Source organism: Helianthus annuus, chromosome 9 (assembly GCF_002127325.2).
Source record: "Helianthus annuus cultivar XRQ/B chromosome 9, HanXRQr2.0-SUNRISE, whole genome shotgun sequence".
In the NCBI taxonomy this organism is placed as follows: domain Eukaryota; kingdom Viridiplantae; phylum Streptophyta; class Magnoliopsida; order Asterales; family Asteraceae; genus Helianthus; species Helianthus annuus.
The window spans coordinates 170196911-170219565 of record NC_035441.2 but is presented as its reverse complement, the minus strand read 5'-3'; the positions used below and the strand labels follow the sequence as shown (position 1 = coordinate 170219565).

The window sequence follows — 22655 nt, the reverse complement described above, 5'->3', positions numbered from 1 at the left end:
TTTTGTATTATTCCCTTCACTTCCACATCCCCTTGCTGGCTCTCTATTATTCTCTTTAGCAACAACGGTTCTAACTGTGACACCGCCATCTCGAACAAAACCCCCCCTTGCACCCGAGAAAGGGCATCCGCTGCTACATTCTCACGTCCCTGTTTGTATTCGATGCTGTAGTCATAACCCATTAACTTGGCCAGCCACTTGTGTTGTAACGGTGTAGTGATTTTCTGTGCCAACAAATGCTTCAAGCTTCGCTGATCGGTACGGATGACGAAAGGGCCTGTGATGAGATAGTAATGCCATTGTTTCACAGCCACCATAATCGCTAATAATTCTTTTTCATAAACTGACAAGGCATTTTGCTTTGGAGATAAGGCTCGGCTCAAAAAAGAAATCGGGTGGTTGTCTTGCATCAAAACCGCCCCGATACCCCCAGCCGATGCGTCTGTCTCGATGACAAAGGGTTTTTTCGGGTCCGGGAGCGCTAAAACAGGGGCCGAGGATAAGGCTGTTTTGAGTCGTTCGAAGGCGTCTTGTGATTCGTCGTTCCATTTAAAGGCGTCTTTTTTAAGCAGATTCGTGAGAGGTTTAGCGATCATACCGAACGAATGAATAAACCGCCTATAATACCCCGCTAACCCCAAAAACCCTCGTAGTTGTTTAAGTGTTCTCGGTGTGGGCCACTGCTGTATGGCTTCAATTTTGGTTGGGTCGGTTTTCACCCCGTCACCCGATATGATGTGTCCCAAGTACTCCACGGCTCGTCCCCCAAAAACACACTTTGATTCCTTCGCGAACAACTTATTTTCTTTCATAATGGCCAAAACCCGTCTCAACTGTTGTACATGTTGTTGCTCATCACGGCTGTAAACCAAGATGTCGTCAAAAAAAACCAATACCCCTTTTCGTAACATCGAACGGAAGACGTGGTTCATAAGGGCTTGGAACGTTGCCGGGGCGTTCGTTAATCCAAACGGCATAACGAGGAACTCATAATGGCCCTCGTGGGTGCGAAATGCCGTTTTGTGTACATCTTCCGGAGCCATGCGAACTTGGTGGTACCCGGAACGTAAGTCCAACTTAGAAAACACGGTAGCCCCCCCAAGCTCGTCTAATAATTCTTCTATTAACGGAATTGGGAACTTATCTTTTACGGTTACCTCATTGAGACGGCGGTAATCCATGCACATGCGCCACTGTCCGTCCTTCTTCTTGACCAACACAACGGGGGCTGCGAAGGAGCTGTGGCTATTTTGTATAACCCCCGTTTCCAGCAGTTCGCGGGTGGTTCGTTCGATTACATCTTTTTGCACCGCTGGGTAACGGTAGGGCCGTTGGCTGATCGGGGCCGTCCCGGGTTGGAGGGTAATACGGTGGTCGAACGGCCTCGGTGGTGGCAGCCCTTGCGGCGTTTGGAACACTTCCGGGAATTCTCTGATGAGACGCTTCCACGTCTGCTCTTCGTTGGAGGCTGTCGGGTCTCGTATAACCCGTGAAGACTGCATGGAGGACTCGGCCCCATACTCGGCCATATGTAATGCAAACAACTGCAGGTGGCTGCCCTTCGCTTGTTTAGACAACATTCCCTCGATCTTTTCTGTGGAACACACGAAAAATTTGTTGTTTTGCAGGCCCTTGAGTTCGTACAACTTACCCTCCAATTCGAATCTCATAGTCATCTTTTGGAAATTCCATAATATATCCTGCAATGGGAGAAGCCACTGTACCCCCAAAATCATGTCGTAGTTCTCAAGAGTAAGAAGCAATACCTCCGTTTTAAACCAATAACCTTGCATCGCCCATTGAAACTCCGGGCAAAACTGCTTACATTCTAACTTCTTCCCGTCCGCCACCCCGACTTGAATGGGAGGTATGTCTCGCACCTCGCACTGGAGTTTTTTGGCCACCCGGGTGTCGATAAAATTATGCGTCGACCCGGAATCAATGAGAATATGAAGTTGACGATTTCCCATTGACCCTTGGACTCGCATGGTTGAATAAGATGGCATCCCGGTGAGCGCATGTATCGAAATATGGTGCTCCTTCTCCTCATCTTGTACCACCTCAGCCTCGGTTTCCTCCTCCTCTTCCATCTCGATCACAAAAACCTGCCCCTTCGTCCGTGCACATTTATGACCCGGAACGAATTTTTCCGTACACCAAAAACACTCTCCTTTGGCCCTTTTTTGTTCGAGCTCCTTGCTGCTCAAACGGCGCTGCGTAGAACCCGGTTTGGAGGCTGTCGTAACGGGTCGATTGGGTGTGGGTAATAGTGGCAACTTGGCTGCATTGGAGGGTGGGGTAATTTTAGTGTTGTTCGCTTTCTGGGAACCCATACTCCATTTCCCATTGGCGAATTTTTCTTCCAGCGTATCATTGTTCAAAGCTTGTGTCTTGGCCAACCCGTAGGCCTCATGCAATGTTCTAGGTTTGAACATCTTGACCGGACCCTTAATATCCGGTTTAAGGGCCTTGATGTAGAGGCTAACCGCTTGAGGCTCGCTTAGTGACACCTTGTTCAAAAGTGCATCGAAAGCATTGTTTAGCTCTTGTAACGTACCCGTTTGTTGAAGTGAAGCCATCTCCTCGAGAGGATCTTCGAATAGGGCATCCGAAAACCTAGCCGAGATCGAACGGACGTACTCCGGCCAGGGAACTTCCGCCACCGTGGCGTTTCTAGTCTTCATATAAGCCCGGTGCCACTGCAAAGCGTCCCCCTCCAAGTGAACCGCTGCACATCTCAACTTAGCGTCGTCTGCGGTCTCATCCATTGCGAAAAAATGCTCGCAACGATAAACCCACCCCTCCACGTCTTCCCCCGAGAACTTGGGGAATTCAATTTTGCCGATCCGGAACGGTTTCGATCCCCTAGCGTCGGCGTCGGGACCGGACGATCCAAACGAGCTGTCCGACGAGTTGGATTTGTCACGAACAACCTTCAAGATCTCTTCCTGTTGCTTTGACGATTGTTCTTGGCTCTTCATCAGTGCGGATAAGGCGGCCCGGATCTCCGTGATCGCCTTGTCGTGGGACTTGAGAGTACTGTCGATTTCACTGTTGCGCGTGTTGGTCATGGTGGCGGCGGCGGCAGAGCTCCGATGAGGAATCGGTGGCTCTGATACCCTTGATAAAGTAAGAAGCTAATTGAGAGAGGAATTAGGAAACTTGATTTCTGAATGAATCAGAAACCTTATCACGCATGCATTTAAATCAAAAACAAATAACCAAGTTTACAAAACAAACCCCAAACTAACCATGAAGGCCATAATGGTCCCTCAACATGCAAACGAAAACAAACAGAAAACAAACTGGATTAACTAAACATAACGCGATCGTAACATATGCCACTCTTTTGTTTCGTTTTGATTAAATGAGTTTCTATTTATAGAGAATTGGTTGGTAAATATTGTTTTTTTTCTTCAAATCTTGACTATGAGTATCTTTCTTTGATTACAGAGCAAATTAGAAGTTTCATTAAAGTTACATATTTTACCCAATTCTTTTCTTAAATTACACTAATAGAGTTTAATTTTAAAACTTGTAACACAAGTCTTTTTATCTAGATTGTCATTAAATGACTTCTTTGAACCCTATGATGTGTTAGCTTCATGAGAGAAAAGTGTAACTTTAACAAGAATACAAAAAACATATTCACTCTTCTTACATAACCCACGCATAGCTCTGTTTACACAATTTCACCTCGATAGCTAATGTTACCTTGCGAGCAAGCGTTTGTATGTTGGATGCTACCCTCACCCGGATATATTGATTTTGTACCAACTACATGTTGATTATGTTCTATCTCTTTGATGGTTGCATTAAAATTTCAGACTTCTTCCCTTGGTTGCCAAATCTTTAAAGAAAAAAATAGTCCTTCCTGTTTGTTTACCCGAACAGTTCGGTTTCTTCACTTAAATATAGCTAATCGCTTCGGTTTTGTGGATACTAGTAAACGAAATCAAACCCAAAAAAATCAGTCAACAAACATATAAAACCAAACCATAGGCCAAGCATTTTTCATTAATGATATGGTTAATCGGTTTTTATGTTACTGACTTACCGTCTTACCCCTTATTAGAGATGAACATTTTGTTTTTTTCAGAAACCCAAAGTGGTTCCAAACCTGTTTTTTTCTTGGCTGGTTCTTGGCCAAACCGGTTCCAAACCAGTTTTTTTCTTGGCGGGTCCTTGTTTGGTTTTTGGCGTGAAAAAGGGGAACCATTCCCAAACCTACGGTTTGTATACCAAACCAAACCAAACTGTTTTGTACGGAATCAGCTCCAAACCGGTTTTGATTTGGGTCGGGCACCATAATCCAACCCGGTTTATTAGACTGAAGGGAGTGGGGCGACTCCCCCACCCGAGTCGCCTGGAACACCGCCCTCCTTGGCGTCTTGGGTGGCGTCCCCCTCCAGCCCGTCTCCAGCAGATCGCCCCAACTTTTTCATTTCTCATAAGGCGAATGAATCAACTCGAAAACCATACTTTAAGTTTATCGTGTGAGCCCAGCCCAGTTATTAGAAGGCCCAACTAATTTCAAATTACAATTTAGGGTTTATCATCTGTAGCGCCGATAGGCGAGCAAGACGACAGAATCGTCCGTTTCAAATTTGTGTACTTCTAATATTGTGGCTTACTGCACTTCACTTTTGATCATTTTGTGTGTAATCAAAATTTGAGCTCGAGTTTTATCATATACAAAAAAAAAAAAAAAAAAAAAACAGTTTCGACCGTACACCATTCGATCAATTTCCACATAACCGCCATTGTTTCCGGTGAATCAAAACCATGGCTCTTTCTCCACCAGGATTTGTGGTTATGAAGCTCAACGAATCATCACGAAGAAACGAGTTACCGAAGCAATTAATGATCAACTTCAAACCAGTATTCAACTACAAGCTTTCTATTCTTCTACACTCCAGAAACCCTAGCAGTTCACGCAACACTCTGCATGTATACAAGTTCAAATCATCTAAATCGGATAACCTAGGAAGCATGTCGACTGTTACAGCGGTCTTCGATTCAAAACCTGATAGAGAAAATGACGGTGGAGATGACGGTAACGGAAAGTTTCCCCCTGGTAACGGCGGCGGCGGTGGCGGCGGAAACGGTGGTGGTGGCGGTGATGAAGATGATCATGACGAGAAGGAGTTTGGACCGTTGATGAAGTTTGAGGAAGTCATGAAGGTTGCTGAATCGAACGGTGTTAGTCTTCCTGAAGATATGCTGGAGGCTGCTAAAGCTACTGGACTTCGAAAACTTGTTCTTACACGCTATTTAGACTTACAGGTAAATGTTTTTACTGTTTTGTGTTTTGTTTAAGCTTATAAAATTATTAATGTTAGGTTTAACTGCAATTTGATATTAGAAATCAGGTTGGGTTTTAAGTTTCTTGACTAGAAATTTTGCGATGCTGCGTAATCGATTGCTTGCGGATCCATCGTTTTTGTTTAAAGTTGGGACCGAGGTTTGTTGTTTGTGATTTTTGTTTCTTTAAGTTTTATTTGTTTTGTTTGTGAGTATTTGCGCGCGGTAATTGGCTAAAGTTATGAGGCAGATAGTGATTGATTCTTGTTGTGCGACGTTTGCCGAAGTGCAAAAAAGAGGGAAAGATTTTTGGAATGAGTTTGAGTTGTATGCGGCGGATCTTTTGGTGGGTATAGTGGTTGATGTTGCTTTGGTTGGTATGTTGGCGCCGTATGCGCGTATTGGAAAGCAGTCGGTAGCTAGTGGTGGTTTGTTTAGTGGTTTGAAGAACTCTGTTGCAGCTCTTCCAAGCAGGTTATTATTATACCTTTTAACGACATTGATGAAAAGTAACACTAAGAGTAGCTTGACGTTGGTTTGTTTATTAAATTTTTTGAACTTTGTTGGTTGTGTATAGTGTGTTTGAGTTTGAGAGACCGGGGTGTAGTTTTTCAGTACAGCAACGGCTCGCAACATACTTTTACAAGGTATGCATATGTCTCCGACGGTTCATATGGATATCGATCCATATTTTACAACATATGATAACTTATGTTTTGGTTGTTAATGGATTCAGGGTCTTCTGTATGGTTCGGTTGGATTTGGTTGCGGTCTTATTGGGCAAGGGATTGCGAATATGATCATGAATGCCAAACGGTACGCGACCTCCTTACACTTTCTTTAAGTATTCGATTGATATAATCGAATAACTAAAGACCCCTAAATATGACTATTTCAGGAGAATGCATACGTCAGAAGGTGATGTTAAGGTGCCTCCTTTGGTGCAAAGTGCAGTTCTTTGGGGTATGTTTTTGTGATGTGCATTTGTAGTTAAATCATAAACAGGAGCAGGCTTAGTGATGCTTTGTTTAATTAATATGCAGGTGTTTTCCTTGCGGTTTCTTCAAATACGCGTTACCAAATCATCAATGGGATGGAAAGCTTGGTGGAAGCTTCTCCTTTGGCGAAACAGGTCCCTGTAGTAGCAATGGCGTTTACAGTTGGGGTGCGTTTCGCAAATAACATCTATGGTGGGATGCAGTTTGTAGACTGGGCTAGATGGAGCGGGGTACAGTAATTACTAATCCTAATCACACTCCCGAAGTATTTCTGTTTGTTTTTATATGTAGAATTTGGATCTTCTCGGTATTGTCCATGGCCTTGTGGTCTAGTGACATTGGTGATCGTCTCCCACGAAAGTGACGTGGGTTCAAATACCTGCGACTGCAGGTTGATTAGTTGGTGTTTGGCAGTAAAAAAATGTTCGCAAAAAAACTATCATCACATCGGTATTTACTTAATTGATACCAACCCTATAGATAAACTACAATTAGAAAAACCAAAACACTTTTGCATAATCATAAAGCTCCTAATCATTTGAGGTCTCTACCAAAATGAGTTGTAATGTTCATAATCATAAAGCTCATAAATCATCCAACAAGAGCTTTTGAAATAAAAATATATCATTTAGTTTTAATGTTCATATATCATTATTAAATGATGAGACATTAATAAACGTACGTAAAGTAAATGATAAACCCTTAATGTAGGTAACTATTTTACGAAAAATCATTTGAGGTCTCTACCAAAATGAGAAATTTCTTTTAGCCCAAAGCACCAATTTCCTTATGTATGAAAATAGGTATCAAAATGTTATTGGAAAGTATAGAATCCGGTAAAAAATGAAGAGGAGAAAGGAAGTTGTGGTTGCTTAGTGATAAAATTGGCTTCTATCCTAACAGAGAAATAACTCTATTAGGATATGGGTTGTGGGGTTATGGATTGGAACGTTATTTCTATATATGACCATTAATTAAATGGTACACAATCCCCCTCTTTGATTGATAGTGGTTTCCATGGATTAAACCACGATTACCACGACCCTCTCATAAATAATTTTAAGCCAAATAAATTAAAAAAAATAAAGGGATAGTGGTTTGTGACATGACCACACCCTTGGCCTTAAGGTAGTGGTTTTGAATGGTGGATTAAAGATGAATGACATGACGTATATGTGGAGGATCATAGTGGTCATGAGTATTATGACCACACCCTATAGCCTTAGGGTGTACGGGGCGCATTCGGGGAAGCGTTCGGTGAAGCCTTTCCCCGATCGGGAACACCGCCGCCATCCCCGCGGGGTCCCGAATCGGGGTGGCTTTTGGGTGTGGGCTTGCCGATTGATTTTGCACGTTGAACGAGATTTGACCGTTGGTAAACGGTCGAATTTATAAAAAAAAAAAAATTCAATTTTTTTTAAACAATATATACTAACCAATCTAATTCATTTTTTTTACCACATTCACAACAAACCCACACCAAAACTCTCAAACTTTTAAATCTTTCAAACACAAAATGGATTCCAAGTTCCCGTTTCTTTCTACCCTACCCGACTTTCTCGACGATGGAGATGCATCGTCAAGCGATAGTAGCTTAGTTTTCTTCCAAAATCTCATCCAACAAGCGGAGCTACTAGACACGGCATCGTCTAGTAAAAAAAATTATGTCCGTCGAGATCGTGTGGGGGGTCACGAGACACTCATGGCCGATTATTTTGATGAAAATCCAAAATTTAGTGAAGATACTTTTCGTCACAGGTTTCGTATGTCCAAGTCTTTGTTCCTAAAAATTGTTAGTGACGTGGAAGCGTATGACGAAGACACGCATTGGAGGCTAAAACACGATCTCGTTGAGCATCTCGGAAGTTTAGATTTGCCTCACCTTGAAGTTGATTCGGACGAGGAGTAGTTTGTTTTTATATTTTTCTAGGTTGAATGTATTTTTTTTTTCTAGTTCGAATGTTTTTTTTTTTAATTTAATGAAATGTCTTTTATTTAATTTTTATTTTTATTAATCTTTTTTTAATTTATAAAACATGCATTATTTTAGAAAAAAAAACAAAAAAAAAAAAAACAACTCCCCTAATAGGTGAGTGCCGCCATCAAAAAGGGGTATTAGGGGAGTGTATTAGGGGAGTTGACGTGGCTTGATCTGATTGGTTACGTGTAAGATGGGGGACTCACCTATTAGGTGAGCACCCCTTACACCCTTAGAGTGAGTTTGCCCTTTGTAACGGAAATGAAAATTAAAAGTGTTATTTGAAAAAATTTCCGGTACCAAGGAATTTCAAAATATTAGATTCCAGGTATGATAATCAATTAGAGATATAACATATGAGTTCAAACACAAAAATGTTTTAAATTTCTAGGTATGTTTCTGTTTTGCCTAAACCAACAAAATTTATAGCTTAAAATCAATGAAAATTAAAGTATTTTGTTATGTTACACAAAAGAATACCCCTCCTCAATGTGTATTTCTCATTAGCGGTGTGCAACAAAAAAAAAAAGAATTAACCGACCCATAACCAAATTAATCACAAAAACCGAACAAAACCTACGCGTGCGGGGGACTTGAAGGAGTATGGTCCCAGATCAATGACCATCACCCAGTTTACTTTACTTTCTGGGGGACTTGAAGGGGTATGGTCCCAGATCAGTGACCATCACCCAGTTAACTTTCCCACTAGGCAAAGAGCTTGCTCCAATTCGTGCGGACACGCGTGGACCCGGTTTGCTTTCCCACTTGGATAAAGATGAGATTCTCATCTTATGTATGAAAATGGATGTTTTGTGAAAGTTCCTTCGTTTCCTATCGAGACTAAAGAAAAGGCGTTCAAAAAGTTACAAGAATCGGCAAGAAAAGATGTTGAGAGGGCTTTTGGTATTTTAAAGGGTAGATGGGTCATTCTAAGCCGACCGGTTTGTGCGATGAACAAGAAATCGATACATAGCATAGTATATGCATGTATTATATTGTACAATATGTTAATCAAACAAGACGGACGTGCAATATCTCCAGATTGGGTGCCGGATCCTCCTACACAAGTTCACGTTCCTGAAAATATCCAACAACAGTTGCGTGATGAAGAAACTCACTTTCGGTTGAGATACGATTTAATCGAACTGGTAGGTTCTTTAGGTTTGGAATTTCCTAATTCGGACGAGAAATAGAGTTTCTTTATGTATGTTTTTTTTAATTGTAGTCTAAAATATTGAACTAGTATGTTTTAATTTAAATGAAGTTTATAATTTATAATTTTAGTGTTTTGTTGTTAATTTATAATTTAAAAAAATAAAAAAATAAAAAAAGTTGTGAGTAATGGAATTTGTAAAAGTGATGACCATTTCCACTAAGGGTGGGGGGTATAATGTTCGTTGAGTGGGTGATTGAGTGGGTGTCACCGATCGGTGACTATACCCCCTTGATTGAGTTAGGGTGTTTGAGTAGGAGAGAGGGTGAGAAATCGTGGAGTATTCACCGAAGTGGAGAAGGAGTGATGGAGGAGAGAGAGAGAGAGAGAGAGGAGAGAGAAGAGATTAACCAATAAAAAAATATATAACTCAAACACGAGTGATGAAGGAGAGAGAGAGAGAGAGAGGAGAGAGGAGTGATTAACCAATCAAAAAATATATAACTCAAACACCCTACAGTGATTAACCATACCTATTGAGTGCAAAATGGGGAGTGAAATGATGTGTTGACATGACATAATATTATTGGATAGATAATCACTCAATCACCCTAAAGTGATTAACCATACCCTTCACCTTAAAAAAGATTGTATCTGATGGAATAATGGTTAATGAGATGACGAAACTTAATTGAATTTTGTGAGTGATGGAATTTTTGCAAGTGATAACCACCCTACGGCCTACCCCTTACACAAAGAATACCCCTCCTCAATTCTCTTCTGTTCAGATAAGGTACCACTACCACAGTGGTAACTTTCCATCTCTATCAATATCAGTTGCATTGCATCTCCACATATAATATATATTTAATTAATTGTAGAACCCTTATTCCAGAAATTCTGGAATCCAGGTGTTGGAGATATGGATTAATATTTATGTGGCTATATTAGCACCAAGAGAAAGTTATATGGTGGGGTATCTGAAAGTGATTCCAGGAATCACTCTGTGCATCCATTCAATCTTCGTAAGTAATGAGTGGGAGATGATAGATACATACATGTTTGAATATGTGTGGACTGTAACATACGAAACTGTTCCAGATTTTATCGGTCACTCGTTCATAACTTCACACTGTTTGTGTGACTTATTCAATGTTGGTGGCTGCTGCTTTTTACAATTGGCATCATTCCCTTGATCCTTTCTTTTATCTTTATTTCTTTATATATATCATACATGTATGTATGTATATATCTTTTTCTCTCTCACATATTACACACACTGAAAGATTTTGAATTAGTAGAGTTTGATATAGTCTAAAGCTAGGAGTTGAACAGAGACCAAGAGTTTTTATGTGTGTAATTTCTTACCCTTTTCATATTGTTTATTTGTGTTTCTTGTTTGTATTGTTTGCATGTTGCGTATATATGTATGTATGTAGTTTGATTACAACTAAGAATCTGTAATCTGCAAAGAAATTGCCCAAATTTGTGGCTTATTTTGTTGCACACCACCTGCTTGTATAAATGCGAATTCAAATTTGATGTTCCGTTTAATTCGAAAACTCAATTAGTAGTTTCCTGGTTCATTGATTATTCAAAAGTTCAATTTTTATATGATTTTTCTCTAGGGTTCCTCTGCAAATTTGGTTATACATATGTTTGATGTTGGAGGGATATCCATGAGAGTTTAATCCTTGTAAATATGGAGAACGAATTGACCGAATACGCGAGGAAGAAAGACAAAAAGGTTGCTAATCATGGGCTGCAGATTATCAAGCACCCTTCATACGAAACTTATGGTAAACGATTATTATCTTGGTTTGATATACGTGTGTTCTACGTTAGAGTGAACAATTTCATGGTTGATGGTCACACCCCCGAATACCTCACCCTATACCATATACCGTTGGACCCCGACACTGTTCTTGAAGTAAACGGCAAAAGATGTACCTTACAATCAGAGGGTATGTCATGTCGTTTAAGAAGAAACAGAGTAGACAAGAAGTTCGAGGAAGCTACTTTCGTGAGCACCGACAGTGTAAGGTTGTCTGGTGGAGTGAAATTCGAGGTTTTTGACGGTGACGAACTTATTCTGTCTGGTGCTTTGGAGATGTGTAATGAAAAAGATAACGATATTAGGAGATGGAGTATGAGTTGCGAGTCGATGGTTTGTGCTAGTAACGGATTTTTTAAGGATAAGCAGACGGCGGGATATGATTCAATGCCGCCGATGATGGAAGTCTATGTTGCGGGATCGTTTTCAGGGACGCCGATTATTTTGACGAAAACATTGCAGGTTGGTTTCAAGAAGAAACAAAATCGAAAAGGGACGTTAGATTCGATTCCTGAGTATGAGACCGCAGAATGTCAAAAGGATCTTGATCTTCAGGTACTTTTATCGTATTTTGATGCCAAAAAGGCCGTTTTCGAATCTTGAAATTGTAACATTGTCTTTTGTTGGTATGCAGATGGCAGGATATCGCGATTATAAATATGGATATGAGTCATATGACGATAATTATGATAACAGTTTGGGCTGGAGCCAGAGAGAGTTTATGGAAGGTGAAGATGGTGCGTTATCATGGTTCAATGCGGGTGTTAGGGTAGGTGTCGGGATTGGGCTCGGTGTTTGTCTCGGGGTTGGAGTTGGAGTCGGTCTTCTTGTTCGGACGTACCAATCAACTACTCGAAACTTTAGAAGACGGTTTTAATAATTCCTCTTTTCCTTGTTTACCAGTTTGCCTTTTTATCATATGTTACACAAGATGTAGAAAATAACCTATCTTTTCATAAGTTTTATAATACTAGTTACCAAATCGACACGCAGTGATGTGATTTTCACCTGAATGTTTGGCATTAGGGCGGGGCGTAAGATGTGACAAACTTTGACCCGAGTTCAATATTTTTTGAAAGAAAATGGAATGGTCAATTTAGGTTGTGTTTTTATCACAAACGTATTATAGAAAAAAAATTCAAGGAAAAGGGAGCGGGTCAATGGATTGAACCGGTTGAAAGTCGGACTGGGTCAACCCAACCCCACCCGTGCTAGAAAAGGCCTGGTTCAACGAGAATCCATTTGACCTATTACCCAACCCGCACACCTTGCCACCTATACTTATCAGTAATGTTCATTCTAACAAACTTGTTGGTGCCCTATCATGATGGCAAATCAATAACACTTTTTCGGTTCATGATTGTATTCAACAATAAACGTACACCAACCGAGCCTAAACTTTTATTTAGGTATAGTAAAAGTATCAAACAAAATTCAGGAAAAAATTCAAACCAAACATCTAATCTAGCCTTGCTTAAGCTGTTTCGTCTATTAAGCTAAACATGAGACTAGGACTCTTTTTCAGCATTCCCATCGATCGTCTGGTCCAAACCCCAGAATTTAGCGGTTTTGAGATCATCCTGGACCATTAGTTTCGAAAACTCCTCATGATCATACTTCATAGTAGCCTTCCCGCCAAATTCAGTTGGGAGATTATCCGCATCAAAACATGATTGCATGATCTCCACGCTTTCTTTGTTCTTCGGATACACAAATTTAACCTTCTGGAACGTTTTTGGATCCAACCAGTACTTAACCATCTGCATAGCACTAAATGTTATTAATCAGATATGTCATAAAAATTCTTGATGGTATTTGCTTATTTATAATATACGCTTGATGCGACAATACTTCAATACGAACCTTCCAAAGTGCTTCAAAAATGTGTGGGGGGCTGTAGAGGAAAGCCACGGCTAGCCTCTGTGGATAGTGGTTTTGTAGTATGTTTATTGTCTCGCGTGAAGTTTTAACCGGTACGCTGGTGCTGAAAGACCAGCCGGTGAAATCTATCAACCACACCATTTCTTCCTGGCCTTCTGGGAGATTAAGGATGGCGTTTTCGATCAGGTACACCAGTTGTCTTATCTGGTTGTCCATTCCTGATGTGTTCTGCAACCATTCGGCTTTTTTTTAGTTAAAAGGTAAAAAATGACTTTTAAGTTTTAAACTAGAAGCTCGGGCCTATCGAGTCACCTGCAGTCCCGGTTTCATTATCAAGACGGTTCGTCCAAAACGGTCGTGAAAATTTGATCTGAATACTTTCCCGGTTACACCTTCGGCAGCAATCTCATGCTAACAAAATGAAAAGAGTAAAGTACACGGATGGTCCCTGTGGTTTACCAAAATTTTGGATTTTGTCCTAGCTTTCCAAAACTACATGGAGGGTCCGTGTGGTTTGCGCTTTGTAACGGATTTAGTCCCCAGTTTTTTCCAAAACTACACGGATGGTCCCTGTGGTTTGCACTTTGTAACGCATTTAGTCTCTAACTTGGACCTGCTGAAACCTTTAGATGTGTTGGTTGGGGACTAAATGCGTTACAAAGTGCAAACCACAAGGACCATCCGTGTACTTCTGAAAAACAAGGGACCAAATCCAAAATTTTGGTAAACCACAGAGACCATCCGTGTACCTTATTCAAATGAAAAATTCTAACTTTAGTTTTAAGTTTCATGCTAACAAAGTGAATTGAACATTGAGCATGTAACAATCCACCAAGCACACTTAAGTGCGGAGTTCTCTCATCCACAATCAATGCGCTTAAAACGTGTTGGTGGTATTAGAGGTCGGACGTTGGTCATGAACCCGGTATCTCTTATGGGTTGATGTGAGATTTGGTTAAGGTGTTACAAAAAAACTAACCCAACGGATTTCTTCTGGCTTGTATGTTGATCTCCACGCTAACGTCTCTTCCAACATCTTTTTCGCCTTGTCTATGTTCCAGTTTCTAGCTTCCAAATATCGTTTTAAGCATGCCTCCGTGCAGTATATTAAGCTGCGACCCGAAAGGGGACCAAGAGCCGATCTAAGCTCATTGATCTGCATCATGGATTCAAAACCGTATACTGATTCCGTCACATAAGTATTTACAACAAATAGTTGACGATGGAACCGGTAAGTACCTTAGATTCAGGATGCAGCTCATGATGCTCCTGCTCTTGTTGTTGTCGGTGACTCCGAAACATGGTGATGATGAACACTGAACAGTGCTGTTAAAGACAATTGATAAGCAAAACAACTATTTATACAGTTTCTTGTTAGTTCAGAGATACAAACACAAGGTTAGAAACAAAAACCAATCATAAGAGGTAGCAATATCTAGTAAAAAGAATTAAATCATTTATATTTATAACTAAATCCATTTATTGTTATGCAGAATGGAGAGTACCAAATTTAATAGGAAGATGGCCAGACCATGTGCACACAAATAATGTGGACCATTGAATTAATATTGTTTTCCTTTTCTTATTTTTAATTGTGCTATACCATATAAACGTGTCGTGTTGAGATTTAACTTCTCTATATGGATGATTAACTAGCTTAGGTTACGATGAGCATATTGTCGGTGTATCATGATATAGAGAATGCACATGATATAGAGAATGAATTTCACATACGACATAAAACATGCATTTTATGAGATTATAGTTTGCTACTCGTGTAATAGTAGATACGCAACCAAAGTGTCACATATCGCATGATAAACATGTGAAATTGTATTGACACAAGTATAAAGTTGTAACACGCATGTTCAAATGTCTACATTCATGATTTTCTCATTTATTCGACATATATCAATTGAGATGATATATAAATCCAAGTTAATACATAGAACATCATGAAACTACGACTTAATTTAACAAAGAAAATCATGAAATTACGAGCACCTAGAATCTAACCTACACACCTACAGTATTTCCATCTTTCCATCTCCACCGTAGGTTCTTATCAGTTATCACATAGCCTTTGTTATCTTTTTGCATTTGTGCCTTTTCATTTATGTCTCTGTTCATGCAAGGGGGTTTTGCTTGCGTTTTTTTCTTATATCTACCTCGATTTTCATAATTTATTCCTTCTATACTTGTATAATTAGATACATTGATCACCGTACGGGTTAACTAGGAATAACATAAAATACTTTTATTTAATAACATAAAGATTAACATTTGTAGTATGTTTTATAAAATAGATGGATGTTGCATATAATAACTTTATTTTAACATCAATTTCTAACACTGGCTGATAAGCAATTTCTAAATTTTAGCTGAGGTTTAGAGATGTTATATTATATAACTCAGATTTCAATACTGGTTTAATATATGAGAAGTAAAGAGATAAACAACAAAGCCGTTCTAGCTCAGTTGGTAGAGCGCGTGGCTTTTAACCACGTGGTCGTGGGTTCGAGTCCCACGGATGGCGGTTTTTTTTTATTCTTAAGTAATTTAAATAGTGTAAAATCAGAGTATTATCAAATCATAACCATCTCTAAAACTGGAAAATAACCAAATTATCAGAAAATGAAAGCTATAGTGCAAATCCAAGAACACTATTTATGTGTTCATTTTGACGCGAGTTAAGGTCATAGAAATATGATGGTTGTCTTAGATCAATCATGGTAATGACTAAATTACTTTATACTAGAAGCTGCTATCTTTGTTTTTTAACCAAATATATATTATGCAACTTTTTGATGTTATTCATGTTGAATTGTTGATGAACACAGAACACCCCTTTGTTTTATAACTCATTTTACTATTTTTAATAGGCAAATTGGAAAATAATAATCTCATCTTTCTGAAATTGGCCGATAATAATCCCAAGTCAGTTATTGGCCAATAATAATCCGACCTCGTCCAATTTTTTTGTAAAATAGTCTGCCGTTAAAATAAGCTTAACGGAGTTAAGTGTTTTTTTGAATTACAAACCGATGTTTTAGGGCTTTTGATCAGAACGAGGATACGAGTCGATTGATGTAAAACTTACCTCGAAATTGTGTTCGAAATGGCTTGAATTTGTTTAATTGGAAGTTAAACACCCGAATTGAAGCACTGTTTTCGTGGGTTGAGGGCAGTATTTCGAGGTAAGTTTTACATCAATCGACTCGTATCCTCGTTCTGATCAAAAGCCCTAAAACATTGGTTTGTAATTCGGAAAAACACTTAACTCCGTTAAGTTATTTTAACGGCGGACTATTTTACAAAGGCAAATTGGATTTAAATAATCTCAACTCACTGTTATTGGCCAATAATAATCCTAACTCATTTAATCACCAATAATAATCCGAACTATTCACTTTTGTTTGTAAAATACTCCCAGTTAAAAAAACACTAACTAATTTAAAAAATTGCTGATGTGGCATGCCACGTCACCTGCCACATCAGTTGCCACGCCATCAAAAAATGCCACGTGGACAGCCACATCATCAAAAAAAATGCCACATCACCTGCCACGTCAGCAAATTTGCTGATGTGGCATACCACGTCACCTGCCACATCAGCAATTTTTTAACCTAGTTAGTGTTTTTTTAACTGGGAGTATTTTACAAACAAAAGTGAATAGTTCGGATTATTATTGGTGATTAAATGAGTTAGGATTATTATTGGCCAATAACAGTGAGTTGGGATTATTTAAATCCAATTTGCCTTTTACAAAAAAAATTGGACGAGGTCGGATTATTATTGGCTAATAACTGACTTGAGATTATTATTTTCCAATTTGCCTTTTTAATATGTGTTAAAAAAATAATTTCATTTTTAAAAGAAACAAGTATGATTCCATGATGTTGCATCCTATGGCATTTGGTTCTCAACAGATTAATTATGTTGCCATGACTGACCATATAGTATTTTTTCAATTGCAATCCCAGAATCTTGGTCCATCAAACAGTTCTTCATATCTTCCAGATATTAGTTATGGTGCAATCCCAGAATCTTGGTCAACCATTGATTTGTTATCTTTAAGTTTGTTCGATTTCATACAAGTAACTTTTCCTATCTTTCGATTCATTATGGTGCAGGAGCATTTTGTTGAGCTCAAGAGCTGAATCACGGCTGCTTGCTGTGTGCGTTTGTGCTTTTCCCCATCTACGAATGGTTGTAATTAGTGGCGGACTCATGTTTTTTTATGGAGGTTAGTTGTGTATTCTTATACATTTGTGTCAGATCGGTCGGATTACATAATAAAAAGATAAAACCATATGATATGAGAATTGGGAAGAAATCCAATCAAATGGCAGGCGGCGTGTGGTTGCTGGGATTTTTCAAATCTGGCCATTGATGTAGATTTTTTCAAATCCGGCTAAACAATTATTTTATTAGGTTTGGATCAAAATGATTTGGGTTAAGTTAAGTGGGCTTAATGCTTATGGACTTATTAATTAATAGTTTAGTTTGATCTTCAATCATCCACATTCATTTTTTAAAATGGGTCGGTGTCAAATTTCATGGGGTCAGTGTCAAAATTTCTTTGGGCTCGTTAGGGATTACATCATGTAACCCATCCAATGAGCCTAAGTCTGCCAATGGCTATAATATGTGATCATTTCGTCTTCAAAGTTCAGATGTTGCCACCTTATTTGTTGTCTGTGAGGCTGTCGACAATCAACGGTCCTCATGAGACCAAGCTCTAAAGTGGCATTTCTTGCGATACACAAATAGATAAAATGGATTGAATGTTTGTTGCAAGACTAAACTGGTATTTGCAAATTTCAATCGATATGTGAATGACTAACAATTGTGTATTTTTTTGGTTTAAAATGTAACACTTACGCATCTACAATAATGAATATATTTGGGTACGTCACTGCGCCCATATAAAAGGGTTGTGCTAAACGTACCCCTCTATAGTTTTTTTTTAAATGGCGAAACGGATTATATTATAAATCCAAAAGGAAAGCTAGCAAGTAACTAGCATAGTACAATCACCAATACAAACTCCGTTGTAATGATCCCAACTATACTCTAGTGATACATCAAAATTCACACCATAACGACCATTCCAACCAATTTAGTTTCGCCCTGCTTTTCATCTACAAAAAAACACCATAGCTTTAATGCCTCCCAGTGTCTTTGTTGCACTAGACGTCTTGCCATTGAACACCCCTTATCCCATGGTCAGTGGCAGGCCCAAAATTTTTTAAAGAGGCGATCGGGGATTTAACTGAATTTTCAAGGGACACGATCGGGGTTTCTGTCTAAATCATACACTAATACTTTTACCCCCCCCCCACACACACACACGCCATCAATCAGGGGCGGACCTATAGGTAGTTTAGGGGTGGCGTCCGCTACCCCTTGGTCGGAAAAAATTTGGAAAAATTAGTGTAAATTTTGGAAAAATTTGACGTTTTTTCGATTTCGTTACCGCTTATTTATAAAACGTTACCGCTTGGTCGGAATCCTAGATCCGCCACTGCCATCAATTAGGGGTCTGCCAATGCCCATGGTCTATAATGTCTCTGTAGTTTTTGGAGGTACTAGGCCTGTAAATGAACCGAACGTTCATGAACTTGTTCGGCGGGAAGTTCGTTTATGTTCGTTTATTTAATAAACGAACGAACACGAACAAAAAATTTGTTCGTTTAATTAAATGAACGAACATGAACACACCTTGTGTTCGTTCATTTATGTTCATGAACGTTCGTTGCAATTTTAGTAAATATATAAATAGTTAGATTTGTATAAATATTAGGTTTTCTAATTATTTATATTAATATAACTAATTAGTATATTTATGAACTCTAATTTAGATGTGTTTTCGGATGAATTGTAATATATTACACTTGTTTGTTCAATCATGTTAATTTATGTTTGTTTATGTTTATTAAAATATGTTTAGTTAAATATTTTTTTGTTTGTGTTCGTTAATGTTCGTGAACTGTTCGTTTAGGCTTTAAATGAACGAACATGAACAAACACGAACATGCCCGATTTCTTAATTAACGAACACAAACAAAAAAATGTGTTCGATTATATGTTCGTGTTCGTGTTTGGTTAAAGTTAAATGAACGAACACGGACATGCCTATGTTCGTGTTCGTTCGGTTCGTTTACGGGCCTAGGAGGTACCATCTCTCCCCTACTAAATAAGTCACATTATCACTCTACTTTTTTTCCTAAAGGGTGCATGAAACATACAAGAGGGTACGTTTAGCCTTACCTTATCTAAAATCATCAACCCATTGTCATTAACATAAGAATAATGGGTGATGATTGTCTTATATCCAAACTCAGAAATATAGAATACTAACACCGTCATTACCGTCCCATAATCTATTGACATCTTCGTTTAAGACAAAATTTTCCACATTTCATTTTATAATTTCTAACCTAACTTTTTCTTTATTATACCAACATTTCTTTTTTGCATTGAGCCGGTGATGAATTATTCAAATAAAAGATGAACAACCAAGTTAAGGAAATTTGCTTTCTCTTTTCCTTTGTCTTTTGCTTTTTGTTGCAATTGAATTGAATGGAAAAGATGCTTTACTTCATTATGTCATGAAACTATGCTTTGTGACTCAAATCATTAACATGATCATGGCCCGCCTTTTTGAATTATTGTTGTTAGTTTCAAAATACATGAATGTTTTTATATGGTTTTTTAAGGAAATAATAGCCATATTGATAGTGATGTTTCAAACGATATAAATGGGCAGACACGTGTTTGCACTATGCGAAACAAGCTCGAGCAATGTACACTTAAAATACATAAAGTTTTTGACGCACATGCTTAAAAAAACTCGTTTAATCCATTAATTGTTTTGTCATTTGAAGTTTGAACCCTTTAAAATGTCCTAATGAAAAGAAACTATCTGTAAATTATATGTGTTAATATATGCCGATAACATTTCTTACCTCTAAAAGACGAGGGTGGGTGTAACTAACCTATGGTTGCAGAACAAGTAATTCAAGTTGAGTTATCATTAATTCAGGTGCGAGATAATAATTAGACTATGTGTAGGAGGGCTTTATTGAAAAAAAAAAGTGGAGCAACGTAGATGCCGCGTAAGCAACCATCGGTCACCACTTCGACCCCCCCCCCCCTCTTTTCACGCTTCCCATGCAACGAAACATCTCTTTTTCTCCTTGCTCAAGCTCGCGATATGCCTCAAGCCCTAGCTCCGCGCCCTTGACGGCGCCCACTCGTAGTGGTGTTCGCGAGGGGCACCCCGGTGATGTGGCTCCCTTGGCTCCCCAACAAGTCCCCATAACACATAGCCTAATACGAGTCAACAGGTGTGCATTCATATACGATATACCATATTATCCGCTTCAATGCATTCTAGTGATCAATCTTTAGAGAGTGCATATGAATGCGCACCTGTTGAACTGCATAACATATATCCGATCTGGTGAATGTAAATACTAAAGAGCCCATGCGAGACTGCGGTATAGAGTGGGATCGACAAAAAGTGGACTCGAAGCACATTAAGTTTCGGCTTAGAGTCCACTGGGGTAGCCACGGATTTACAAGAACTCATACCCGTGCGTTCTGTAATATCTTTAGCATAAGCATGTTGGGAAAAAAATATCGAGTTACCTTGTCTAGCAACATTGATTCCCCCCCCCCACCCCCCAAAAAAAAAAAAAAAAAAAAAAAAAAAAAAAAAAAAAAACTAAGTGGGCCAATATCTTTCATAGCAAAATCATCGCTAGTCGAGACATAAGACGATCCCGAAGAGAATCACAGGAGGTGGTAAGGATGATGGCATCGATGTAAATAAGCGGTGTACGTCACGTCCATGATGGTAAGTGAAAAGGAAGTTATCACATCGACTCTACTGAAAACCAATGGTAGTGACGAATCCATATACTGTTGATACCAAGCACGAGGTGCTTGCTTTAAACCATAGAGAAACTTTTTAAGCAAGCACACGTGATCTTGAAAGTCATGATGGCGGAACCCCATGGGTTGTTACATTATACTGTTTCATTTAAATTACAATATAAGAAGGCGTTGGTGACGTTCAACTTCTGAATCGGGCAAGCTTGAGATAATGCGAGAGATAAAGTTGTTCGAATAGTAGCCGGTTAAACCACTGGACTAAATGTTTCACCGCAATCTACCCCCAATTTGTTGATTGCGTCCATCACAAACTAATTGTGCCTTGTAACTTTCTACGGTGCCAACTGACCTAAATTTATGACGAAAAAGCACATACTACATATCACATGCATGTTAGGATCCCATGGTATTAACTCCCAAGTCTTGTTTCTAATAACTACATTAAATTCGGTGGTCATGCCAGCAAGCTCGAGTCAAAGTTGCTTGAGATTTTAATGATCCAGTTTGTGTGAGCCGGCAAGCAAATTGTGACCTCTAAGCTATTTGAACAAACCCAAATAAAACCGTAAACTTCTCACCTAAATTCATAAGCCTAATAATAGCTAAAATTGATAAAAATAACCATATGTTAAATAAGGCACTAAAGAGATAATTGATAAATAATTTATAAACACATGTGCAAAAACTTTTTATAAACAATTATATTGCATTTCTCTATAAACACCAGATCACAAACAATTAAAACAACCGGGAATCAAAGTTGAGTCGTCTCTTTGCATTATTTTTTTAAAATGCTTACTAATTTGGGTTAAGAAATTTACTCTATTACATTAACATAGGAAGAAATAATTTAAAACTACACTTTTAGTCATATTTGATCTATTAATCGGACCCACTTAATTACCCAAAATTTGGTTCACAACGAAGTTCCACTAAAGCCAACAATTAAAAGGAAATGAAAGTGGAGTCGCCAAGAAAGAAACAAAAACATAGCTTTAAACACCATAATAAAAGTCAAAAAGTTTAGTATGAATTCCAAAAAGTAAATTACATTTTTTATTAATAATTAATTTAATAAGGATAACTTGGTAAGGATGTATTCCCCCTGCTATGTGTTGGTTTTTTCCTAATATTTTACGAAATACCTATCCTTTCTGTCAAGAAGGACAAGCCTTTACTCTTCTGGATATACATATATTTAGACATATAGTTCAATTTCTTTATTTTGTGTATTTAGTGGTTAAGTATACAACATTATCTGCACACTACAATTCTACAGCCTATAAACTTAAGACATAAACAACTTATTATGTTGGTTCAGTTCTGTTTATACATGAAGGAAAACATGAAAACATACCTTTGATTGCATCAGCACAGGCCAGCAGAGAATCCAGATGTAGATGCAGCAATAGTGTTTGACATAGTTGTCAGTTTGGTCTGGTTCCTCCTTAGGGTGCTGACTGATGATGGGGACTTAGAAATCGAATAGGGGATTCGATTAGGAGAGGAGGTCGAAAAATTGATGTTATGGCTAATGGGTTGTGTCTAATTGTGTAACTGAGTAACCCCTTAACCTCCACATAATTCTCCTTATATAAGCACCCA

General features: G+C 38.6%; 3 protein-coding genes and 1 non-coding gene across 6 annotated transcripts; 3 read left to right on the top strand and 1 right to left on the bottom strand.

The window, feature by feature from the left end:
• Window positions 1-4554: 4554 nt before the first annotated feature.
• LOC110879539 (protein RETICULATA-RELATED 1, chloroplastic) lies at window positions 4555-6787 on the top strand. The gene is made up of 7 exons (XM_022128010.2): window positions 4555-5286; window positions 5366-5464; window positions 5555-5778; window positions 5882-5951; window positions 6041-6120; window positions 6203-6267; window positions 6348-6787. Exons 1-7 carry the CDS (start codon window positions 4786-4788, stop codon window positions 6539-6541), a joined length of 1233 nt encoding a protein of 410 aa, XP_021983702.1. The 5' UTR covers window positions 4555-4785; the 3' UTR covers window positions 6542-6787.
• Window positions 6788-10217: 3430 nt separating this feature from the next.
• Window positions 10218-12276, top strand: LOC110879537 (uncharacterized protein At1g01500). Of its 3 annotated transcripts, none has more exons than XM_022128005.2 (3): window positions 10218-10458; window positions 11062-11822; window positions 11902-12276. In XM_022128005.2, exons 2-3 carry the CDS (start codon window positions 11136-11138, stop codon window positions 12142-12144), a joined length of 930 nt encoding a protein of 309 aa, XP_021983697.1. In that variant the 5' UTR covers window positions 10218-10458; window positions 11062-11135; the 3' UTR covers window positions 12145-12276. The 3 variants fall into 3 exon arrangements, with proteins under 3 accessions (XP_021983697.1, XP_021983696.1, XP_035833747.1); XM_022128004.2 differs by lacking the exon at window positions 10218-10458 and adding an exon at window positions 10494-10785; XM_035977854.1 differs by lacking the exon at window positions 10218-10458 and adding an exon at window positions 10570-10587.
• A 370-nt stretch (window positions 12277-12646) lies between these two features.
• On the bottom strand, window positions 12647-14699 carry LOC110879538 (phosphatidylinositol transfer protein 3). The gene is made up of 6 exons (XM_022128008.2): window positions 14654-14699; window positions 14388-14474; window positions 14128-14304; window positions 13461-13559; window positions 13131-13376; window positions 12647-13027 (listed from the first exon to the last, which is right to left on the bottom strand). Exons 2-6 carry the CDS (start codon window positions 14448-14450, stop codon window positions 12776-12778), a joined length of 837 nt encoding a protein of 278 aa, XP_021983700.1. The 5' UTR covers window positions 14451-14474; window positions 14654-14699; the 3' UTR covers window positions 12647-12775.
• Window positions 14700-15611: 912 nt separating this feature from the next.
• Window positions 15612-15684, top strand: TRNAK-UUU. The gene has a single exon. It is a non-coding gene; the product is annotated as a tRNA-Lys (tRNA).
• Window positions 15685-22655: the final 6971 nt, after the last annotated feature.

Excerpts from the sequence above, each read along its gene's own strand:
- LOC110879538 (XM_022128008.2), bottom strand. The coding sequence starts at position 14,450 with ATGTTTCGGAGTCACCGACAACAACAAGAGCAGGAGCATCATGAGCTG. Across the intron at positions 13,560-14,127 it reads AGCCAGAAGAAATCCGTTGG|CATGAGATTGCTGCCGAAGG; the intron begins GTTAGTTTTTTT and ends TCATTTTGTTAG. Across the intron at positions 13,377-13,460 it reads TAATGAAACCGGGACTGCAG|AACACATCAGGAATGGACAA; the intron begins GTGACTCGATAG and ends GAATGGTTGCAG.
- LOC110879539 (XM_022128010.2), top strand. The coding sequence starts at position 4,786 with ATGGCTCTTTCTCCACCAGGATTTGTGGTTATGAAGCTCAACGAATCA. Across the intron at positions 5,779-5,881 it reads GTTGCAGCTCTTCCAAGCAG|TGTGTTTGAGTTTGAGAGAC; the intron begins GTTATTATTATA and ends GGTTGTGTATAG. Across the intron at positions 5,952-6,040 it reads TCGCAACATACTTTTACAAG|GGTCTTCTGTATGGTTCGGT; the intron begins GTATGCATATGT and ends TAATGGATTCAG.
- LOC110879537 (XM_022128005.2), top strand. The coding sequence starts at position 11,136 with ATGGAGAACGAATTGACCGAATACGCGAGGAAGAAAGACAAAAAGGTT. Across the intron at positions 11,823-11,901 it reads AAAAGGATCTTGATCTTCAG|ATGGCAGGATATCGCGATTA; the intron begins GTACTTTTATCG and ends GTTGGTATGCAG.